The sequence below is a fragment of the Ornithodoros turicata genome, chromosome 10 (assembly GCF_037126465.1).
Source record: "Ornithodoros turicata isolate Travis chromosome 10, ASM3712646v1, whole genome shotgun sequence".
Taxonomy (NCBI): Eukaryota; Metazoa; Arthropoda; class Arachnida; order Ixodida; family Argasidae; genus Ornithodoros; species Ornithodoros turicata.
In genome coordinates this window covers 6,650,414-6,675,575 of record NC_088210.1, presented here as the reverse complement: position 1 = coordinate 6,675,575, position 25,162 = coordinate 6,650,414, and the positions used below count along the sequence as shown (strand labels likewise).

Below are 25,162 nucleotides of genomic sequence, written 5' to 3'. Positions count from 1 at the left end.
TCTCGTGACGATAAGTGACATAATCAGTAATGTTCGGTTGTGACGTCGTACCGCTTAGCACATACTTTTTCCACGTCCCCGCCAGGTACGCGCTAACGAGGTCGCACTGTAATTTGCCGGGTAAAAAAAGCGGGTTTCACCCTAAAGAGGCAACCTTCAATTCAGGGTGCAAATTCGGGGAAGAATCGGGTTAAATCCTAAAACTTCAGTCCCTATCTATCTACTACGCATGCCTGATGTAAATGTCACCTGAGTGCGACAATAAATTAGGCAGGCCACACTTTACGTTACATATGTGGTGCTTGTCACTGTGATTCGCGAGGTATGTGATAAGTCCCTCGGTTTTCTGCTGCAGCAAATTCAAAATTCCGCGGCGAGCAGTTTAAAGTCTGTTTGAAACGGGAAACACTTTGCTTTATTGGATAACGTGGGAACAGAAACTATTTTATAAAATTACAGATTCAAAGCACAGTTGTGACTCAGCGTTACACACAGGATATCTTGCGTTCTCCTCTGATGCAGTCCGTCGCCCGCAATCATTTGATACCTGCTGAAATATCTTTCAGCATCTGCTGAGTTGATAGGGACTTCATAGGAAGGAGTTTACGATACATGTCCGTGGAAAGTTACATCTTCAGGACACCCCTTTTTGTTCCTGGGCTGTAGGCAGTATTTAGGCAACCTCCCAAATCAAAATACCCCAGTGCCGTCGCTAAGCTGCACACAGGAGGGACGCAGACCCTTCTTCAGGCGCAGCATGCACAATAAACTTGGGCTAAGGTTAAGCTACAATCTGTCCTTGTTTGTCCTGCATCACGGACAATTCCGTAAAGCAGGCTTCACATCATGCAGGGAGGCATCAGGTGAAGCCCACTTTCTGGAGCAGTCGTTCATATTCGGCAAATAATGGAATATGCGGAAACCCAATATTCACGAATAGAATACTCTGAGTGAATGATATCCCATTCAAATTCGAGAATTCAACGCACACCTGCGCACCTCTAAAAATAAGGCATTTCGTGAAATTCTGTGCCGAACGAAGGATTCCCAATAAATTCGGAATTCCGCGAAATTTTGCGAATTTTCGGAAAACTGAGGGCCTTAGGTACGCATGTTTGACAAATATATGTATATGCTTTAGCTGTAGTTCATTAGACAGGAAGAGAGAGAGGAAAAAAATTCTGATACACGAATACAGTCAAACCTCGCTTTACGAACACCCTTTGTTTCTCAGAAAATCGTTCGTAAATCGGGGTATTCGTAAATCGAGGTCCGAGGACTGCAGTGCACAAATACGTCACAAAAACACGGGAAATTGATTTGAATAAGTTTTATTTTTGAAAATGTTGCGTAATTGTGCTTTGCACCATACTTTCTGCAGGGTCTATCCTGTTTAGAAGAGATGACAGAAGTCTGACACTTGATTCATCCACCCCGTCCTCAAAGTACCGTATCGCGCGCGGATGAGATTGTTTCCAACGGCAAATATTGCGGTTGTCACCGGCTGTCAGGACTGAACGCCTTCTCTTGGAACGGCAAGATGTTTCCATCTCGGAGACCTAGTGCAAACTCACAACCGTTCGGCTGTAAACGCCCGAATTATTCTTTCAGGAAATGGTGAATCATGTTTGTGGAACGTAGTGGCGTTGGGACATTGTATGTTTGACCTTGGCAGCATGTACTGAGGAACTTTCATTATCCTCCGGTCCATTGGCCTGTCCTCTGTACGTTCATAACGCCCGTTCGTATATCGAGGTCAGAATGGCTTGGTTACTTTGGGTCCGTTCCCTAATAATCCGTTCATAGTTCGGATATCGAGGGTTCGTAAAACGAGGTCAAAATACATGGGAAAAGTTTGGTTCCCTGTGGTGCCGTTCGTAAGTTGAGGGAATTCGTATATCGAGGGTTCATAAAACGAGGTCCGACTGTACATCGATAGCGCACGATTTCACCCTGAATTACAGATTCGAAAACAGTACCCGATGTTGTCCACCCGAACCCAGGAAAGGCATTGAACCCGAAAAAGGCATTCCCTAGTTACATGCGAGTAGACACAGAGGAGTCCCGATACCTGGGCAATGTGTTGGCTTTGCGGCTGGACTGTGCCAAAGCAGGTGGGGATCCCCCCGTTGTCCCGGGCATCATGGTGGTCGGCCTCCCCACACCACGGAGCACTCTCTGCAATGCTTCTGCACTGTCGGCGTGTTCCTGAGGGCAACGCAGACAAGGAAACACAACTCAAAAGTCACCGCAGTGCACATGCTACTTTACACTTGGCTACGCGAGCAAACAGGCGGAGGAACGATCTGTCTTCCAAATATCGGCAGCTCTCAACCTGAGGCCTTCGCTTCGACCTACCTTACCGGGATCGATGCATTTTCCGCTGTTTGACGCGCAAGCCCATGCTTTCTATATAATTTTGCTGGATTGACTATGCATTATGGCATGTGCTCCCTCACACAGAATATTCTATATCTTAGAGAGAGGGTGGGGATATATGTTTATTGAGAAAAAAGAAAAAGGAAAGGTTAGTCAGGCGAAGAGCCAGCTTGCTATTCCGAAAAAAAAAGGAAGAAAGGAAAAGAAAAGGGGAAAACAAAAAAGAAAAGGAAGGAGAAAGAATAAACAAAAAGGGGGAATCAAAAAAGAAAAGGAAGGAAAAATAAAAAAAGGGGGAATTGAAACAAAAAGGAAGGAAAGAAAAAAGAAAAACGGGGAAAACAAAATGAAACGAAAAGGAAAGGGAAACTAGTGCAACGTTATACATGCAGTTCACGAGTCCTGAGACTCGGAGAAAACCGAGGAGAGCGGAAGTGAGAGCCCACTGATTGGGGTGCAAGATGGGGCCAAGAAGAGCGGCCAACGAAAAGTCGTTACGGCCAATCTGGAGCAGACGGCAACGGGGGGGTGTCCCTACGTTGAAGGTGCTGCTGGCAATACGGGAGCTGGTGTAGGATGTCAGCTTCCACTCCACAGACGTTACAGTTTGGTGAGATCTTACAGGGTGTATACCAAAATGCAGCCTTCAAATTCCCCAACTTTTCTAGGTTTTCCCCGACTAGTATTTTCAAGCAAATTCCACGACAAGAACAAAATGGAACTTGGTGCCCGCCCCTATGTTTTTTGCATCATAAAACAGACCGTTTATTAAGTATTAGTGTGGATTTCCTACTTTTCTGTCTCAGAGCTCGTCGTACCGGTGAACTGCTAGTCGCGGTAACGTTGCTGTGGCATCGCCACTCTACTACTGGTTGGCATTCGCGATTCGCCTCACATCATTATGGCACTAAATTGCAGTTTTCCGTGACTTCAGCTGCTTTTTGGCTGAATTTCCCGAGAATCCCCTGACTTTTCCAGTCATATCAAAATTCCCTGGCAATTCCTCGTTTTCCAGGTTGGTGGACACCTTGTCTTAACTGAGCAGCGACATTTTTCGAGTTTGAAGCCGATCAATCGCAACTGCAATACGCAATACCACCGATACTGCTGACACTTAGACAAGTGCACGTGCTGCGCCAAAAGGAAGTTGAAGGACAGATGCCCGTAGAGAGGCTGACAGGGTTGAGACAAGATCTAATGTGCACATCTATCGCGCAATCCACACTATTCGAAGCGCCCACAGTGCCACCTGTAGGCCATCACTGTAGTTCTGACCAAAGTGTCGAACAGAAACGCTCCAGTGCAGAGACTGTTAACTGGCTCGGAACCGGTTCGAGGCTCTAATATGCTACAAAATTATAGGTAGCGTTTATTTCTGCTTTTCGACCAACAGGACTCCTATGCATCCTTCCCCCAAACAACGTGCCGCCAATCTAGGCAGGCAGACCGCTCGAATCCCCCACCACCACCACACACCAACCCTAACTGAACCGGCATCCCGAACCGGTAACCGAAGGTCTCATATCGATTCAGTTCCGGTTTAGCTCCAAAGTGGCGCTAGTAATTCCGGTTCAGTTCCAGCCAAACATTACGGTTAATGGGTAACGGCTTCGGTTTCGGTTCGATGCTATGTACATGGCCTCAATGGGACCTGATCGTCCCTTCCAATTAATCGAAAGTTCCAATTAATAGGGTAGCACTGTGACGTTCTGTTTCAGTGAAGCGCCACCGTAACAGACGTACCTTCACGAGTCCAAAAGATGAAGCCACAAAACCTACCTTCCGTGAAAGCTGCGGGAGGCAATCTAGGAGAAGCTCGTGAAGCTCAGCCAACTCACGACCGGCGTCTATGTAACCGCTGTATTTGAGATGATGTTGGAACTCTTTAGATACTGGGCTCTACAGAGGGGGAGAGAGAGAGAGAGAGGAAATAGCTGTAACTTTCATCATTCTCCGCTGCGTCTTTTTTTCGGTGTCAACTTACGGAAATTTGCCGCAGGAAAGTCTTCATCGTGCTCCATTCTTTCTCGACGAAGTCGTTCATAAATTCCATGTAGTTCTCTTTCCCTCCAAACTTTGTGAAGTTGGCCAGTGTCTGGATCGTCTTGGCGATCAGGGTGAGATTCCGAGAGGCTCGCTCACCGGGGTACTCTGCGAGTTAAAGGTCATGTGAGCAACTTCTCTTTCTGGAACTAGCCTTTCAAGAATATGAGACACTGATGTTCTGGGGTCGGATTCACAAAGAGCTCGCGCGACGGAATCTGTCGTAACTCCGTCGTACGGGAAAGTTACGACGAAGTGTAGATTCACGAAGGGCGCGCGTCGCAAAATCTTCGCAGCTTACGACGGAATCCTGCGAGAGCTCCCGTGCAGTCTTACGAAGAAAGATGGCGGCGTTATTTGGCAGCGTTGGATTTGGAGACGGCAAACAAAGACTCCGTAATACGCGCCAACACATTGCAGTTTGCCACAGAACCTTCAAGACCATCCCCAAAGTGACATTGAGGCACTTTTTTGCTTGGTAACATTCAACAAGTGCTTCAACTTTGTGCTCCGCAAAATCCGGTCGCAGGGATTTTTCAAGCATCCCCTACACCCCGCTAAGACAACCCCAACACCCCTCCAAATTGTCTGCAAGAAAGGCAAAAGAAGCCATAAAAGCTGCGAAACTGAGTGCCACACACCGCTTACAAAACACCCTCACCCACCCCCTCCCCGAGACAAACATACTGGGAATATATTTGCTGTGTCATCGAATGCGTTTCGCCTGTGCATGGCATCCATTATGGCTACCGAAAGACCGAGAGCACGTGCAGTAACAAAACATTTGCGGACGAACAACTTCGTCTTCTTCTAATGGGACGACTCTTATTGGTGCGATGACAAATTTTCGTCTTCGTTACCATAGCGAAAACATAGTCTCGCATCCTTTGGCTGTTTCTCTCCCAGGTGCACGTGACAGGAAGCGAGCAACTTCCTCTTCCTCATCAAAGGGGGTACCCTCTCCACTACGATAGCTTTGTGAATCGCGCTTACGACGCCGTCGTACGCGCGTCGCAGGCTACGACGTCTTAGCGCATCTTAGCGTAACTTAGGATCGCGTTTGTGAATCCGACCCCTGAGGCTGGAACACACAGAAGGACATACAAAGCCTCAAGTGCCTAAGAAGTTAATGATGAAAGATGGAAGTCACTGAAAAAATCAGCCAGCTGTAGGACTCGAACCCACATCTTCTGGATTACCGGTTCAGAGCTCTACTACCAGTCCTACAGCTGGCTAACCTTTCCAGTGACTTCCATCTTTCATCATAGTAGTACTATTTCAATTCAGAAATCAGAATGCATTATCGCGAAAAAGCGAACGGAGAATTTTCCTGGTGTGCCTGGTGCATAGAGGATTCCTGGTGCGAATCTCCATTAACAAAGTAGGCTGCATTGCACCTCTGGGCATTGTGCCAAATGAGTTTAAATGCGCCGACTTTACGGGGCACCGTTGGCAGCAAATTTTGGCAAAACTTTTGGTCAAAACAAAGTGAGACCCAAAAACAAGACCTTCAAAACAAAGTACCACCATGTACAAAGCACCACCAAAGTACAAAGCTAGGCACACTTTTGGGCAATAACTAAGTTATAAGTAACTCGTAAGTGTAATCGGTTACTTATTGCAGTAACTCGTTACAGGAACTGGTTACTTTACTCCAAAGGTAGCTCGTCGTAACTGTACATAATTAGTTACCTCATTACGGTAAAGTAACTAAGCTGTAACTGTAACGAAGTTATTCAGGCACTGCATTGCAATGTTTTCCACGCGTCAGTTCTCTCGTGTCATTCTTTCGAGACTTGAAATACCTAGAGGCACTAAACCATCAAGGATAGTTTCTGACTAAGTCCCACAATGTTGTTACGGTGTGTGGAAAATCTTCTGTATGTATAACGCAGATCCTTCGGTTTTCAAGTTAAATGCCTCACCCCACAGCTCTAGAGAGGCTATGGTGCACGTAACGGACAGCATCTCTAAATAGCAAGTGTGTCTACATGTTTGGAGGAGTGTTAGTTGATTGTGGATGATGGTGACTGTGGTGCAAGCCCTATTTCAACGTCCTTGAGTTGTCATAAGCCACCAATGTGTATGAGAAGTTTGGATACCACGATAAAAAAGCCACCAAAGGCTGTCGACAGCACGAGCAGGGATGTGATTGACCCAAGTCATTTTGGAGCATCTTTTGGAGCAGGCGCGAGCTACTGCATGCCAGTGTGGTGCTTGGACCCCAGCTGTGCGGATAAGGATAACTTACTACATCCAGCTCTAAAAAGTTCCTATTGGTCCCATTTTTATTGCAGTTCTAAGTTGGCTCACAACTAGTTCTTCCAAAAAGAAAATGCAGGGAAACAATCCACTTGACTACGAAGCAACTAGCTTTGGAAACTACACAAAATGATAAATATGTTAAGTACATTGACATGCTTTGGCTGCTGCTCACTTTGACTAGAGGTGTATGCGCCCTGGAATATCTGCAAAAGTAAGCCAGTCCAACAGGTAAGCAGGTGATTACAAATGCACACTTTTCTTCTTCTTCAGTACCAGTTTCTCCAATGTAACTAGCCTCGATTTGCCTTGTGTAAGTAAGGTCTGGCCACTTTCAATATCCCCAAAGCTCTTCGACTTCACGCCATGTTCAATGAGCAACTCAGCATTGGTTAGCATTTTTTTAGCACAGAGCACCTCATTCTGCAGGTCATCTTGCTCATCACTGCTTGGCCCTGCCTGGGCAATGTCAGCACGTAGTCGTTTGTACGCCAGCTCCTCTTCTGCTGCTACACGCTTTACAGTAAAGGTTTTACAGTATGCTACACGCTCCCGGTACACCTTGCACGAGCCTCTCACTGCCTTAATCACTGCAGGTGTGACTTTAAAGCGGCTGGGGTCACCTCCAAAACTCTTAGCATACGACACAATGTGCCGTATACCGTTGACACTCTGAACTGTCAGCCGTGCGCTCTCCTGAAGAATATGACGGTTCTCGTTGAGTCCTCTCTCAAGATCTGCGTTGCCGTGGGGGATGCACAGAAAGGCTTTTACAAGCCTGCCCAACAGAGGAAATTTGGTTGAGCTGTCAGCCCTCTTCAGTGCAAAGATGTTGCTCCAGTATTCATCGAGCCTTGTGTATTCATCCATCAGGGACGATACATCAGGAGGCTGAATCACTTGTGGGAGACGCGTTGCCAGGTTTCTGAAGTCACCGGACGAGCTCTCCTTTTCCCTAGACGATGGGTGGAGACAGCGTAGGCTTCATAGCACAGCATTGTCAAAAGGTAGTCGTGTCAGGAGGTACGCAGTGCACTTGATGTAGAAGCTTCTTGCGCCCAACCTGAATGTTTTTTTCTCTGCTGGGTCCCATGATGACATAGTTGCCTCTGTGTCCTCCCCAACCTCAACCTTTGCCTTCCAATTTACAGCTGACTGAGGTTGCAGCGAGGGAAGCTCACTGCCCTTTCCAGAGCGATACGATTCAGATTTCATGAATCACCCACAAAGTTTTCGAACAAGAGTCACCATCTCGTCGTACAGTAGATGAACTAAGGGTTCAGTGCCTTGAAACAAAGTCAGAAATTCTGCGAAAATGCCTGCAACATTCAAAAAAGCAATTTTGGGTAGAAGTCCTCGCTCGAGAACGCCATTCCGCAAGCGTTCACGCAGCTGCTCTCCTGAACGACACTGACTTTCCGGCATGACAACATTCTTCACTGCCGAGAACTGCTCAATCAGTCCCCAGTGTAAGCCACCTCGAACTTAAGTGATGGAGAAAGACATTCTCAGGCAGCCCAAGCACTTCCTGCTGTGCTTTCACTGTGGCACTCTGCACAGCAGAATTCTTGAGGAAATAATATAGGTCCACCACTGCTGCCTCAACATCTGATCCAAAGGCGTCTAAGCCATGGCCAAATGCATTATGAACCTTATGAAGGCAACACTCGCCTACATCTAGCATATTTGGGTGCGTTTCCTTCATCTTTCGTTTCAAGCTTTTCATCACGTTAGGTCAGTCGCTGAAGAAGCAGATCAGGTTGTTTTGCGCAAGATCCTGAGTCGCCTTCGCTATTTCGTTGAGCACTATGTCAGACGTCGCGGAACCCAGCCGAAAGGACTCCAAATGTTCAACAACCACCTCTTTCGTGACATCAGAATAAAACCTTGCAACGACATCAAGCTGTTGGCACCGCTGCTCCACTACGGGTGTTTCGTCCACGGCGGTTGCGTAGAAGACAGATGGTCCGTTGAGCTCTTCCACAACTAGCTTCTTAAAGTGAGGCCCGAGGCTATCACACACAATGTACGACGCCTTACTCCGTTTACACGAAAATTGCCTGGCGATTTCCGAGTCCGGAAACATTAGCGGATAAAAGGACGAGGCGGTATCGGCCCAAGAGTACAGAAGTACAGAGTCTCCGCCTGCGCGACGCAGTCACTCGCAGATAGGGCCCCTCTGTTGCACGTGATGTCCAAGCCTTGCTGCACGTTCTTCGGCCGTTTTAGTATTCCAGAGTCGTCCCAGTGCTGCTTTGCAAATTCGACGTGTCGCTTGGAGCCTGCACGGCCTTTGACGGCTGCAACGCCGTGTTGCCTGCAACTGATATGCTCTGGTTGCACAAGATACAAAAACCGCTGTCGGGAGAACCCTGATGACGAACGGCGAACCTCCGTCTACTGCGCAGATCCTCGTGGCCATCGATACGCTCGGACGAGTTTATTCCGGCAGTGTGACATTATCAGAGATGCAGCGTGACGTTCTGTCTCGTGCGCGCGCTGCTCGGCAGATGCGTATCAACACTTTCTTCCGTCCAGTGTAAATTTTTTGTAATAGATGCCAGTGTGAGAGTGGATTTTTATGATTAACTACTAATTCGGACTGCTCGATAATTCGGACAAATCTCGTGACCATTAGAAGTCCGAATTAACGGTCAGCGACTGTACTAAAATTTGGGTAAATTGTAGCAGGATGTAGCAGGGCTGGGCCAATGGCGCAGTTTGGCGCAGCAATCACATCCCTGCGCGAGCAAGGTCGACAAAGACTACATTCAATGTGAACATACTGCCATACAGCAGTCGCTGAGAGATTTTTCTGACTAAACCAGCTTGAGTGTAACGTTGTTTCAATGCAGAAGCAATTCTTACCAGTTGTAAGTCCAAACAGGCTGGGTGACAGAATGGCTGGACACAGGAATCGCAGGAAAATGGAAGCACTTATGAGGTTATCGCAGAGATCCTCCTTGCCCGCTGCCACTAAGCGTTCACGGTAGGTGTGGAAAACATCCTTCAGCTCCCTATGAAATGGTCACAAAAGCAGAAAAATTATTAATGACGCATATTAGCCCTGCATCTTTCATGCAGTAGCTGCGTTCGCAGCGCAAGTTAACTCGCCCCTTTAAAATGGGGGCATTTACGGTAGAACCTCGTTAATTCGAACTCTGATCATTCAAATTCCCGGTTAATTCAAACAAATTTCAAAGTTTTGTTTGGTCCGCTATGTTTTCAATGCATTTGAAGCCCGCTTAATTCAAACCTCGACTCCGGCTAATTCGAAATTTTCACTCCCCCCTCTCCCTCCGCCGACGTTTGAGATGCGCCCTTCGGTGCTCGCGCTCCGCCGCCGAGACCGCGAACGCCGAGCCGAACCTTCCCGCTCAGCGCCCCCGGTAACGAGGCTGCGTGGGCGAGTCGATTCCGTGCGAGAGAGAGAGCTGAGAGCAGAGTGTGCCTCTCGGAAGGCGTACGTGTGTGCGTGGCCGGTAATTGCGTAGTTGCGTTTTGTCCACTCAGAACAGCGTGTTGCGTGCGTCCTCTTCGCGAGAAGTGAAACCGACGGTGTCCGCGGTGTGCTGTAACCAATGTCAACGAGGGCCAAGTATAAAACGCTTTCCCTGAAGGAAAAGCAGGCTGCTATCGACGAAGTGGAGTCGGGATTGAAGAAGACTGCTGTCGCGACTAAGTATGGAAGTGAATGCCGGAAGTTCGAATCTACCGGTAAGCGGCCCTATCCTGCAGGCCGAAGCCAACGAACTGGCGGAGCGTCACAGACTTGCGGATTTCAAATGTAGCAACGGTTGGATCTCACGATTTAAAGACAGACACGGCCTGGTCTTCAAAGCTGTTAGCAGTGAGGAGGCTGCAGTGGACCAGGGTGTCGTACAACACTGTCCTGTGCTAGTATGTGCCCAAACATGTTTTGTATGGGGCCTGGTTATACTACAGGCCAGAATCTTGCATTGGAACGCAGGTTCTGATAATTCAGACTTCCCGATAATTCAAACAAAAATCTGTGGTCCCCCGAAGTTGGAATTAACCAGGTTCTACTGTAGTTGCAGACGTACGAGAGCAGAGCCGGAAAAACCACTGACATGCGATGAGCGTGCGATGCGACCATAGTCCAAATTGTACGAAGGGACGGTGTTGTACAGATCTAGGAATTGTGAAGCTTAACTGAAATTATATTCTCGAGCATCATCAATACACAACCATGAAAGCTTCAAACTTTTCGTAGCAATTTCCTATATTCATCATAGCAGACGACGGACATTGGAAGCAGTATTGGAAGCAGACATTCGCATTAAAATTCTTAGCATGCTGACACTATACTACAAGGTACCAGTACATAATCGTGTGTTGTTTTTCTCCTTTTGTACAATGGCAGTGATGATGATCACTTGGGGTTTCTTGCGCAAAAGTAAGCATTGTCATAATTCACCGAGCAGTGACTCATCAGGAAAACTAGGGTAATCAAGCTAAAAAGGAAACAAAGAAATGACTTGGAGGAAGATGTATCAGAGTAGAGTGCATTAAACACTACAATTCACTCAACTGTTCCGTGTAGTTTGACATCACTGGTTCCGACATCTACAGTAAACCCCATGGATGACGATGTCCCTCGTGAAACGGTGGTTTATGATTTTATCGTCGAAATCTACATTGTTTCTATGGGGAAACAACCCATGCATAGCAGTGGACACTGCGGTTCGGAGCACTCGTATAACGATGTTAGACGCTATCCCATGCGTGCAACCTAGAATCTCTATGATAGGAATCTTGCGGAGTAGCAGAAAAAATCTGCATGATCCAAGATTAGTATCAAATGAATTAAACCAAAATTAAAATGGAGGCAAGAAAAATAGACAGTGGCTGCTCATTTTCCAATACTGTCTGTGAAAGAGCTGGGTGTTTTTGTGTCTCCGTATTTGGCCAATGCCACTGAAATTCGCGAGATGATTCAAGAATACCCAGCGCATGCGTTCCACCCACGAGTCGTGCGACAGTGTTCTAAAGCGAGCTTCTCCTAAAGCACGCAGGTGTTAGGTGAAGCCGACTTGCAGAATAGTGACGCGTAAACGTTACCGGAAGTTGCCCTGATATTTTCCTGGTTCCCTTCACGAGTTCTGGTCACTGCGATGTCACGCAGCTTTGCGCGCTTTTCTTTTTCTTTTTTTTTTCCAGTAGCATCTTTTACGTTTTCTTTTGCTACGAGTTTTCGGGGACACGATATTTAGCTCGACCTCCATACAGGGTGTTACCCTATAAAAGTCTACCCGCGCCGGCATGCCGTGCTCGCCACTTACTCAATGCAGGCGGTACAATGTGTTGCCTACGTATAAAACTCATAAGGACATTTCATCATGGTAAATATCGAAGTGATTGAGCCCCGTAACGCAAAGTTATAGCGCAAAACGTGAGGTTCCTGTAGTCAAAACAGCCAAGATGGCGCCTCTCAGTTAGCAGACGACATCCCTTTTGGGTGTCGTCTGCTGAGTATACGTCGGCATTTTTCGTTGTTGCTTACTTCTGAGCAAAATACGACAGTTACACGAAAGCAAAATGAAAAGTGCAATTCCATCCGGCTGGCAGGATATGCGACACGTCGTCGTCTGGGGAGCAGCATGTCAAGTGCTCTTCTCAACGCCGCCATCTTGATTGTTTTGACTATGGGAATTGCACGTTTTGAGTTATAACTTCATGCTGCGGCACTCAATCACTTTGAAATTCACCAAGATTAAATGTCCTTATGAGCTTTATATGAAGATCGCACAATGTGCCACCTGCATTGAGTAATTGGCGAATACGGCATGGCGGCACGGGTAGACTTTTACAAGGTAACATCCTGTATAACGATGCACCCCGTATAACGACTGAATTCGCGATTAGTGCCACCAACATCGCTATACGCGGGTTTCGCTGTATTGCTACTACTCTGAAACTTAAGAAACAAGGGAAAGGGTGCAGGCTAGCTGGTATAGATCCATGAAGAAGACCGAGAGACACGGACACAGAAGACGACACACGTAGGTTCTCAGAGAACCTAGGCTGAGAACCTACGTGTGTCGTCTTCTGTGTCCGTGTCTCTCGGTCTTCTTCATGGGTTACTCTGAAACTTCACAATTTATGCACTTATGTGGGAGTTTTTGTGGAACTAGGCAAGTTCTGCATATCCCCCCTGCTGCGAGATGCTGCCCTCTGCAGTAGTTATTACAAGCTAGAGCTGGTGAGCACTCGCGATAGCGGAAAATACAGCAAGGGTGTTGTCACAGCAACGGTCACGAGAAGCAGGAGTCGGGTTTCCCCCCGTACAAGCGAGGTAGTAGTAACGCACTGTTCATGAATTACTGAGGACCGGAGCTTCATGAAGCTTAGAACCTTAAACTGTTGCAAAGATGCAGACAGACTGCATTGCTAAAAAAAAAAAAAACTTTTGAGCCGAAATGTTAATAAAATACTTAAAGATTCACTCACTATTAGTTTCATTTTTGTAGCATATTTGTAAGATGGGTACACTGCTGATAATACGTATAAACAAATAGGATATTAGCTGTGGCTTCTTTTTTTTTTTTCAAGTTATCCAGCTAATTTTGCAGAGAGGCACACTCATGTCGCAGGACGTCGTCTCCCCTACAGATACACCAAAAGTGCGGAAGCCACTAACACTGGAAAAGAAGGAGCCGAGTTGATGATCTTCAGCCAAGCCATCTCAACATAGCTCATCAACCTCCCCTGGTGGCGTTGCAACACAACGTTGTTTGGAACTTTTATTGGATCCACCTGCAAGAAGGAAGCTCATTATTAGGACGGATACACACAAGCAAAAACGAGGATGATTAACAGAGACTGACGTATGAGTAGAGTGCCTACCCTTCCGCGAACCTGGGAAACTACGCGGAATTAGTCGCGTCCAGCGGAACCTGCTGTTTCACTCGGACCCATGTTTTTTGCGGAGTGTTGAACGTGTTGCAGTACTGTGCAAGGATTTCAACCGATCTGCAACATTTTCGCTGGTCATACCCCATAGGTCGCGCATGCAGTGCCCGACGCGGCTGACACTGCCGGCACTTGCGCGGCAGAACATGCCGCGATGAAAGGAAGTTTAACGACAGGAATGCCCAGGGAGAAATGGTCAGAGTAGAGTCTAATTTTCTTTTGTGCACGGAAAGGTTACAAAAGGGCTGGAGGAACATGTGGGACAGGTCGGTAAGTGATCTTGAGAAAATACTCCAACATTTTTCGTTTGTTTTCTCTTGCCCGCAGAATCCCCTCGAAATTCCCACTTCACACAAATGTTAGTTCTCAACTACAAAAAGCTAGGGGCTTTACCCATGCGATTACCCCTGAGTGCAACATTTCATCAAATTAACAAAGAATGGGACGCGAAAATAGCTTTCCAATCTTTACCGAAGCTTCGCAACCAAAGAAAACCCGGCACTAAAAGTAAAGCAACCTTTGCTTTCCGTTGCTGCACTGCGTCGTAAACGTCCAACACCCGTACAAGAAGGAACAACAGAAAGTGACCTCCTCGAGTGTCTACCCAATTTTTTGCTCCGCATAGCATTTGAGCCAAAGAGTCAAGAAGAGGTACGCTCCAAAAAGCATTTCTTAAAAGGGTCCAGGGCTGTACACATCCGTGGCATCCGCAAAACAGACCTAGCATGCACAGCATTCTAAAAATAGGAACTGGTTTAGCACAGAAACCACAGCCCTCACGGAACAAAAGTTTGCACAAGACATCTGCGGACGCCTCGCAGGCAGAAATTATAGTACTATCGTAATCACTGGATGCTTCCAGGCTGTCTCAACTAGGTACTTAACACACTTGTCCATGGGATCTAGTGCTTTCCGGATTTATGCTTCTGGAAAATCGCCAGGTAAATATCGGGTGTTATTTCAGGAGTCGTAAAAAAGGGTAAAATCGGGCGATATCTGAGGGAAGAACAAATCTTGGGATGAATAAAAGGAAGAAAGACCACGAAAAAAAAAACGCTTCTCGTGTTTTACGTGAACGGGAAATGCCGAACAGTCGTGCCGAGTATGTGGTGCCTAGCGCCGCCAACTGCCCATATTGGTACCTGAATTGGCACCCTGCCAAGTTGGTGTTTCACTCTGCCACTGGAATATATCTGCTGCTGTTCCACGGTTGACGCACCACAAACATGCTCCCCGGTATTGATAACCGCACTCGCTGAAGTGCCGACTGCGGGTTCGACGGTTTGTATCGAGCTTTGTATCCTGACGTTGAATTAAAGCGAGCGTCTCTCTTCTTCCTGGCTGACTCGGCGGAACCACCCAGAACTCCACGCTGATGTAAGCAGGCGCACTGCAGACCAAACAGATTTGGGCATGGCCGGGAATTGCCGAATACGCCGGAGAACGCCCTACAGCAAACGCCCAGGGAGTAACCTCGCTTTGAACGACGCACTGTCCCCCGCTGGCCCGTACGTCGTTCCCCAGTTGTACGCGTACTGTCGTGTTTGGCCGACATCGGCAGATGAACAGTCGCCCTGGCAACTGTGGGATATTGCGCAACGCGGTGTAACACTCGCTCGACGTGTCAGTCGTGCACAGACTCCCGTAATGAAAACTATGTGTATGCCCCTATGTACTCTGATGTAATATCAATTAAACAGGTGGAAAACACAACACGTACAACGAAAGATGGCACAGAAGCCACGAATGTTACTTTTGTGACCGCAATCTTATTTTTTCGGGCTGCACGTACGCCTTGTTTTTAAGAGAGCACGATACATAGATCATGTATAGGGCCTGACTTGTTAGGGTTAAACCTGTATCTGCCCAATATTTACCCCCCGAACGAAATCTGTAAAATTCGGGTTTAACCCGAATCTACCCGAAAACATCCGGGTCGCGTGGCACAGTCATAAGCGTGCATTAAAATAAAGTTTGATAACATTGCTAAACATTAGTTCCATGTTAAGACAAATTTTTATTAAACTAAAAAAAAAAAAATCACCCGAATTCCTGACGACAGAATGTACCGTAACGGGATTTAACCCGAATACACCCAATATTTACCCCCCGAATTTGGCCAAAAATAAAACCCGAAAAAGTCAGGCCCTAATCATGTAACGAACGGTGGTCAACAAGGAGCGCGTCACAATGTTCGTAGCGGACGGTCTTTCGTACCAACGAATGAGAGGGCTCTCTACCATGAGTGTCGCTAGAGTGGGCGTGGTCCGCGGCTGGAGTGCTCCGACCTGCCACTGCGGCAGCGATTTTGCGAATTAATTGCGCCGGTGTGAAACGACTCTGAAAAAAAAAAAAAAAATTCTGTGGGAATGCTTTTCGCATACTGCTTTACAAGGTCACAGCAGTTTTTGGCCGTGCTGGATACCACTTTAACCCTCCTCTAACCCCAAAACACGAGGCCTCTATATGCGTACAGCGTGCAAGAAGAACGCTGGAATGTCGACACATCGCAAACCTGTCCCGGCAACAACTTGGCCGTTTGGTACGAAAAACAAAATTATGCATAGGCAAGGAGTTTGAGACTCAGCTGGTGGTGCGTCCCACTGCCAATCAGAGGAACACACATTTTTGAGGCAATCCGAATAAATATACCGTGAAACCGGGCATATAACAAAGTCCAGTCAACAAAGACGCAAAGAGAAACATCCCTTGTCAGTGCACCAATCAGCTCATGTGCACACAAATGCACATACGCATGTTACATAAATGTAAACAACTGTTATATGCACTGTGATGCACGCCGGCATTACAGGCTCTGCAGGGTTCGGTTGAACGACCTTCAATGAACATCAAGAAAACATTCATTTAAGGGGGAAGCACTTCTTCAGAAATGTATGCATGATTTTCGTTCGCACAAGACACGTGAACGCTTAACGATCATCATAACATTGGTACTGGCGCGTTCCCCTTTCTCTAGTCAATGACGTAGTTTTTAGAGGACAAGCTTGAGCCGTTGATTTTTAATAAATTAAAGTTTGGTGCATCTTGAACATGCGCTGCCATCTTGACAGAGTGACGCGCACTAAAATACTTGCGAATTCGGGCTCAATACAAATCAACGGATAGTCCTGGAAATCTACAACACGTGTCATTGACAAGGGCAAAGCAAGGAGAACACGCCGGTATTTCTCTTTTAATGATATTTTACGCTGTTTCTGAGCGCTGTGCGAACAAGCTTTCTCTATTGTCTTGCACAGAAGGGATTCCCCCTTAAGCATTGTCACAAACTGAACGTAAAAAGGAACGTTATCTTCTCCAGGTAATCACCAGCTCGCTCATTTAAAGTTGCGGCGCTAGGACAGGTTCCTTTTCGTTCGATCTTCCCCCTTATTTGGCTTACAAATAGAGAAGGTGATATCCACGTTCATTTTTTCTCACAACATACACTTTCTCCCAAGCCTATAAGAGCCCTCTCTCTTGGCACTTCAACTGATAGATAAGGCTCGAAATAGGTCAGGTTTGGCGAACTTGGACCAGGGAAGGATAGCGGACTTATTTTCGTTATTTTCGTTCAGTTTATGCGCGAGATGAACGGACATTGCTCACACCGGGTCGGCTTGCGTTACACCGCAGATGTGCCAACCGGATAAGGCCACCAGGCCGTGATATGGCCCCATCTGTGTGCTGGAACAACCCTCTAAGATATTGGGATTCTGGAGTAAAATGCAAACGCTGACCCCTGCTTTAGGTGTCCATAGCTGTCAAGTACCTCTGTGTGACAGTAAACTCTGTACATGCAGAGAGGTCACTTAGCAAGTACAATTTGATAGTGAGTGACAAACGTCACTCCCTCTCGGAAGAAAGTGCAATGTACCTTGTTATGCTAAGCCACAGAAGTTTTTGGAGTTGTAACTGTGTTCCCCTGTGGGAACAAGAGTTAACAGAGAGTATTTTCTGTCTGAACTAGGACAAAGATGCAGAATTCATAGTTCCCTGCTGCGGAATTCAGGATTTGCCGTGCAGAAAAAGAAGGAGGTCATAGCCATTACCCAAATTCAATACCGGACAGTAATTTTCGTTTCCGTCTTTGTTTCTGGTAATGGAGGACAGTGGTGTCGCTTCCGTTTCCGTTATCGTTGCCGTCTCCAATCTTGGTAATATACCGTCTCTGTTTCCGTTACCACTACCGTTACCCTTCCCTGGCATTAGGCCACACGAGGATCAAACCCTGCGTGAAGAACAGAAGGAGAGACCCACCTCGCAATCCTCGGAGGAGTCGACAACGGTTCGTACGACGTCTCCGAGTGTGTCTTGCAAGTACTTCTCTCCGAGCAGCTTCATATAGGCTTCCATTGCCTTGGTAGCCAAAGAATTGCCACGAAATGTCAGATGCTGGTCATCTATCTTGTCAATGTCCGACATGACCACCCCTGTCAGGAACTCCCGAGCAATATTTTCCTTCTGCATTACGTGCACCAAGGCCGTTGCTATTTCTTCCTGCGGAAGAGAAGAGAGCGAGTGGTGTTACGGACGGGTTCTGGGCGTCCTGCGCGGCCAACGGACGAAAGGTCCTCAGCAAGGGTACTTTGCTGGGTACAAATCGGGTTTCACCCTAAACAGCCAACCTCAAATACAGGGTGCAAATTTGGGGAAGAATCGGATTAGACCCTAAAACTTCAGGCCCTACGTATAGCGTGCGCGCTCACAAAGGTAGAGATTTGTGACCTTCAATTCAATAGAGCCAGACGTGTCTACACAACAAAAGGAACCTGTGGTCCCCGAGAGTTTTTTTTTTTTTTTATGTATCGAGGTTCGGCTGTGTTCGCCCAGCTCTACATGTCCGTACTCCGGTATATTAAGAAGTTATTTGTACAAAGTGTACTACATTAAATCTGTGGGTACCTTCAGCCTGAGGAGAAGATGGACTATGAATAAAAAAGGAATGAGTCAAGCATGTTTCACTGGTAGGGCCTGACCTTTTAGTGCTATTACCCGATTATGCCCGATACTGACCTCCCGATTCAAATATGAAAAACAGCAAACCCTGTTTTTCAGATTTCTCTTATTTCCTCAAAAACTTCTGGATGAGGGGTATCCAAGGTTATCAGAACTAACACACAACTTTCGAAAACTGTGCCGTAAATGCATGAATGTGCTGATAATACAAACTATCAGAACAGATATACCATGCCACTTCTAAGATGCATAGACTACACATTGATACTCTGCGTCTAATGGTGTGTCGTGTATTATTCTGAGTAAACCGAAGATTTATACCTGACAGAAGGGCAAGGGTGCAGGCCAGCTGGTACATGGCGTGTCGTGCCTTCCTTCCTCTGTCCCTTTCTCGGGTTCCATTTATTCGTCATTTATATTTTACCCAATCCGATCCAACCAGAGCTGGGTTGAATCAGGTTTAGCTCAACCGAACTACACCCAAAATTCTTGAAGCAAAATATACACCCGACATTTACCCCCCCCCCCCCCCCCCCTCGAACCTTGTTCAAAAATATAACCGGAAAGAGTCAGGTGTCATTCATTGGGTGCTTTCTTTTGAAGTCCAAGGTGCCACGTACTTAAGCGACATGCAATTCAAAGCTATGGAATAAGTACGTACCTTTATGCGGACGCTGATGGCAGGTTCGAGTAGGTCACATAAGGACTGGTACTGAGTCTTGAGGTACTATGTAAAGTTAAGCAAATAAAGAGAGAGAGAGAGATGTATTATTTTTCAGTGTAACCCCCTCCCTCTCCCCAGAATTTAGAAAAACAAATATCCCCCGAAAACTTGAGTATCTACTTATACAGCAGGGTGCGTATACAGTAAAACCCGCGGATAGCGATATCGCGTATAACGATATCCCTCGTAAAACGATGGTTCATGATCTTACCGTCAAAATATACATTGTTTCTATGGGGAAACGACCCGCATATAGCGATGGAGACCGCAGTTCCGAGTACTCGTATAACGATGTTTGACGCTGTCCCGTGCGCGTAACGTCGCGGCGATTTTCGCCGCGATAAGATACAATAGAATCTCAATTATACGAATCTCACGGGGTAGCGGAAAAACTTCGTATCGCCCGAAATTAACATCAAAGGAATTAGACCAAAATAAAAATTGAGGCAAGAAAATAGACAGCGACTGTTCATTTTCCAATGCTGTCAGTGAACGAGGTACGTGGTAACGCTTTTGTGCCCCCGTATTTGGCCAATGCTGCTCAAATTCGCGAGATGATTCGAAAGGCCTAGCACGTGCTTTCCACCTGCGAGTCGCGCGACAGTGTTCTAAAGCGAGCTTCTCCTAAAGCACGCAGGCGTTAGGTGAAGCCGACTTGCCGAATGGTGACGTGTAGTGTTGCCAGAAGTTGCCAGTATTTCTGGGCTCATTTCCCGGCGCACTCATTGTTCGATGCTCACTAGCAACAAAAGGACTTTGGGCTTTCAGTGATAAAATACGTAACTTGGTCGTGTCCTTATTAGGCGAGGTATGGGTACCTCCAGAGGCCATAATACAGAATAAGAGTGGAGTGTTTGGGGTCCCACTTCATCACAAAATGTGGGAAAGCAAATAAATCCGATTATGACGACCTGGTGAGGTAGGTAGCGCCACAAGCCGTGGTGAACACTTTCACGAGTAGATGCATTCTTTATCGTTAATTTAATCCATAGCTGTAATATGCCATGCTATACTGGTATCATCATCATGTACCCCGAAATGAGAAGGTGTTCCTGCTGTGCACACGTGCTTCAAGGCCGGTTTAGGGTTCGCCGTAGTCTTCACCCTCCGCCGACCGCGTTCCGCGACCACAGCCAGCGTTCGCTACGCCACACTTCCTCATCCCACTGGGAGCATGGTCTAACGGTGTTCGGCGCGGCACATTCCGAGACTCTACCGGAGGTTCTCACATTTTCTAGTCGGAAAGGGGTCGTATCTGGTAACCGTACCAGCGTGCTGGAATCCGACTAAAGACAATCCGACGTGTTCCCGGCACGTGTTCACACCAGAATTGCGGAATTAAAATTCCGGAATTGGAATGATTCCCGAGTGATTCCCCACGGCACGGAATGGGAAGGGAGTTAAGTCACCAGCTGCTGGGAATGGAATTTGGGAATGGAACATCTTGCTCGAGTGAATACGCAAGTTAGGTGTCATGGCATGGTGCTTGATTCCTGTCACTCCGATCCTGTGCATCGATACTGTCACACGCACTTTTGTCCTGGATTGTTCCGTAAATCATTAGCTGCAAGAGGAACATTCTTATCGAGACATTCTCCAGTAGCTATGGAAGCTAACAGTGACTGTGCTGAATCGTGACAGAAGTCTTCGCTCACCACACCAAAATGGTGTGTTTCCGTGCCAGCTGTTACCCCACACGTGAATATGGAAATCTGTTTTGCGCAGTGGCACACTTGTATTTCGCTAGGGATTTCTACTCTCCAGTTTTGAGCGAAATCGAAGTGCATTAGGTGGGTCTCCTGTATGGCACCGCTCTGGACGTCTCTAATGTAACTATGACAAATGTGAAAACCCGCCCACTTCCCTAGTTTTTTTTATTTTAAATTCCGTGTTAGCGCCGCGAAGCAACTGTGGCTATGAGCGGCGTACAGACGTGGACAGATGGAGAGGACAGCAGGAAGGAGTGGGGGACAGGGGGATTAGTATGCGTCCTGGGCCGACTTCAGGGGGAACTGTGCCGACATTCGTCTGGAAAGCCTTTGGAAAACCCAGGGAAAACCTCAGACAGCACAGCCGGTGACAAGATTCGAACCCGTGTCACCTCCCAGTCTCGGCGTGGAAAGCGATCATCCTAACCACTATGCCACGGGAGCTGGTACTTCCCTAGTTCTGAGAAGAAATGTACTGCTGCAAGTTCAGCACAGAACGCGCGTCTTGTGCTAAAAACCCTCTGCATAACTTAAAAATATCGTAAAATGAAGTAAAGCAAGCTTCACAGGAACTTGCGGGATCCCTGGAAAAAGCAATTCCTAACTCGATATTTATTTGTACAGTATTGGTATCACCGTGTACGAAGCTTGCAAGAGTGAGGTTTTACCTTCAATTAGCTGACAATTAAGTTTGACCTAGTCGTTGAAATACAGCTTGACGGCAACGTTGGATTTCATTCAGATGCTTTGTTGGAAATAACTAATTCCCAGAAGTGAACTATTTCTTCAGCAGGACGTCAAAAGTTTGCCGACGAATAGCTCAGGTAAGGCTAAGGACAGACAACCTTGCTCAGACGAAGGGAGCACCGACACGAGGCCTGCCATCCAGCGGTACCGGCAGCTGGGCTCCGACACGTACGCACACAGACTAGGGCCGTGTTTTAACACGCTAATCGCCAGTGTACGCCTTTTGAAGCCGACTTTTTTTTACGAAGGTTGAAAGGACTAACATCGGGCCATGTCCTGGAAAAATATAAAAGAAATAGAAAGGGGCCTTTCCGAGAAACGGACGGTCAAAATCCTTGTTTTTTCGAAATATACCTTAACATTTGACTGTTTCAACAGATACCTGTAGGGGGTATACGCGTGATATATATATATCAAATGAAACAGCAGTAAAAGCTGAGTTAAGTGATACAAAATATGGTAGTGAGGAATATCTACAGCCAGAGAAATCGCACGTCGAAGTTGGAACAAAACTGCGAGAGAGAGCATGTTCGCCATTTTTTATATCACAGATCGTTGCTCCAGCGCGCCATAATTTGCGCTCGGACTGCTGGCCCGTAGGCATGCTAAAGCATAAAAAAATTTCGCTGCAGTATCTCGTAAGACTCGGGAGATGTACGCGTGCAAACACGGCAAAACTGAAACACTCGAATTCAGGGCCGGATTTTCTCGATTTTTTTGTGCGAAAACTATTCCGTAGAAATTATTCATTTTACCGCTGTTGATCATCGTGTACGATGAGTTTCTCAATATAAAAAAAAATAAGGAAAATCCGAGAGGTCCGTGGGGCGTCCCTGCCTGAACTGACGTGAGACCGGCCTACTGTAATACGGTTAGTCCTCCCCGAACGTGGACGCTGAATTGAAGAAGAAAGTCTCATGTCCTCCTAGCTGTTCTCTTTCTTTCGCTTGTCACTAGTCCGTCCATCGTGCATTATATATAGGGAGTGACTTTTTCAGGTTAAATGCCTTTCTCAGATTCAGGGGGTAAAAATCGGCAACTTGCCATCACCTAGGCAACTGTTGTTCATGGGCACCATAAAAATACAGTAGACTTCCGTTAATACGACTTCCGATAATTCGATTTTCCGCTTAATTCGATCGAATTCGAAGGTCCCGTCAAATGCCCGTATGCCTCTATTGATAAAAAAGTTCGTTATTTCGAACGTGGAATCAGTGCACATCGTGTAATTCGATCGATGCGTCCGCGAACCAGGCATCCGCGTCGCCCGCACCGCACATACAAGATAAAGTTCACCCTAAAGTTCAGGTGGCAGATCGGCAGGCGACGATTGAACAGTACCGATCCGTTCCGATAACCGCGAGTTTTTGTGCACCGAACGCTATCGTATTTGCGTACGTAAGCGATAGCGTTTGTGGTTCTGCGCGCGCGCAAAACATAGAGCTTCGCGCATTGTGCAGAACCACCACGCATCTCTTGCGTACGCAAAGCCAATGGCATACGATGCACTAAAACTCTATTCATTTGGTGGTGTTGGGTCTCTTTCTTGTTTTTGCTTTCCGTTTATTGTTCTACGTTTCACCGGGCTTTCGTTCAGAAACTGTTCGTGCAACAAGAGTCCGATACACAACGTGCGCTCGACGAGTTTCAAATTTCGATGACTTCGTGGAAGTGGACATCGTCGTCGTCAGACGTGTCCTGCCCGGGCAAGGTGGCGGAAGCGAAACTGAAGACGATATCGCCGAGCGCATTCAGTGGGCGGGTGCGTGCACGCACGCACACTGCGAGCTTTCCGCGAAATCGTCTACAGTTTCGCTTCCGCCATCTTGCGCGGGCAGGACACGCCTGGCACCGATGTTGTAGCGCGCGTGCGAGCGCTCTATGTGCAATGTGTCGAGATGCGCGTTTCAAGCGTGAGCGACAGCAGAGGAATGCACAAAGGTGACATTGACCTCTACAATTTTTCTGCCTATTCTTTAATTCGACCTTCGGATAATTCGATCAAATTTCGCGTTCCCGTCAGGGTCGAATTAACGGAAGCTTACTGTAGAAACAAACAAATAAATAAATAACGTCAGCAGCCTCATTTCATTTCCAATCTGGCACGGACGGCCAGAATAAATCATTTTCCTACCGACCCTTTGACATGAAGCCTGATTCCTTCGACGTGACGGCAACACCGAAGAGAATGCGAGAGAATTCTGGCAACTACATCCCTTCATGGAAGCCACGCAAATAAAATGAATTTCATCTAAAGCTGAAAAGTGGACGAGTACGAATGAAATTAAGCTTTGCGTGCGGCTTCAGCAGATAGAGAAATCCAAAATGACGTCAAGTTCCCCGCTGGAGAAATCTAGATCTCGTCTTAAATGAGAAGGGAGAGCCATGAGGATAACTTCGGAGACCCGTGGAAAGCCAATTTTTGCTAATGACAAAAAATTTGGATGGCTCGGTAATTCTATAGGTCCCCAAAACCAGAAAAATTGGTGAATTTTGGCGAATGAAATTGCCAATTGGTGAAAATTGGCGAATGAAGCGATTTACAACACACGTAGGGCAGCCGACAGACGAAGGCACACGGGTGGGTAACAAAATGGTCAGCAAATAAAATGTTTTAAGACACTTTCATGATAAACACTAAGCATCTCCTTACCTGCAAAAAATTTGCGTATGTTTTAAGAGGCAGAATTTCCAAGGTGTGGTAGCGGCACTTAATGCGTAGAGACGGGCAGTCTTTCCCGCCATTGGCCTTCTCCATTGTCACAGGGTACCTTTTCATGAGAATGAGAATGAATGAGCAAATGTTCTCACAATAGTCCATAGAGTTATAATTTCACAAAGCTTAAGTACAAAACCTTACCAAAAAGTAGTAAACCTCTCTACAGTGAGTTCCTTACGTAATCAAGAATATGTCGGCCGTCACTCAGTTCCTACAAAGCTTAACGGCAATGTGGAACCTGCACGGCAAAGTGTGGTGTGGGGCAGTACAGTCAAACTCCTTTACAACGAACGTTTTTCACAGTCTGGTCGGGCACCCATATGACCCATGTATACATCAGACATTTATAACCAGAGCCTGAAGTTTTAGGGTTTTACCCGATTCTTCCGCGAATTTGCACCCCGAATTGAAGGTTGCCTCTTTAGGGTGAAACCCGATTTTTACCTGGCAAATTGCCCTCACTGGGATGTCTGCAGGAACGTACTAATTTACTTGTTTGGCAGAAAAATGCAGTTACATCACCGTTCGTACCAAACCGCTAGAGTTAGTTTGAATAACTGAGCCCGATTTCTCCCCGAATTTAGCGTACTGGAAGTTTTTTCACCCTAATTTGCACGAATTTAGTGCACACGTTTATTTACCTGATTTTTTACCACCCCGAATGTAGGAAAAAATATTTCCAGAAAACTT

The 25,162-nt window shown here is 46.8% G+C and overlaps 1 protein-coding gene across 5 annotated transcripts in view; it reads right to left on the bottom strand.

Moving 5' to 3' along the window:
* The window catches only part of LOC135370382 (disabled homolog 2-interacting protein-like), a 111,630-nt gene that overhangs the window by 20,457 nt on the left and 66,011 nt on the right, over window positions 1-25,162 (bottom strand). For all 5 annotated transcript variants that reach the window (XM_064604119.1, XM_064604120.1, XM_064604121.1 and 2 more), the window contains 8 exons: window positions 24,407-24,524; window positions 19,235-19,300; window positions 17,875-18,114; window positions 13,346-13,461; window positions 9,553-9,701; window positions 4,364-4,530; window positions 4,159-4,278; window positions 2,072-2,208 (listed from right to left, as the gene is read on the bottom strand). In XM_064604119.1, coding sequence (XP_064460189.1) covers window positions 2,072-2,208; window positions 4,159-4,278; window positions 4,364-4,530; window positions 9,553-9,701; window positions 13,346-13,461; window positions 17,875-18,114; window positions 19,235-19,300; window positions 24,407-24,524 — 1,113 coding nt within the window. The remainder of the gene's footprint in view (window positions 1-2,071; window positions 2,209-4,158; window positions 4,279-4,363; window positions 4,531-9,552; window positions 9,702-13,345; window positions 13,462-17,874; window positions 18,115-19,234; window positions 19,301-24,406; window positions 24,525-25,162) is intronic.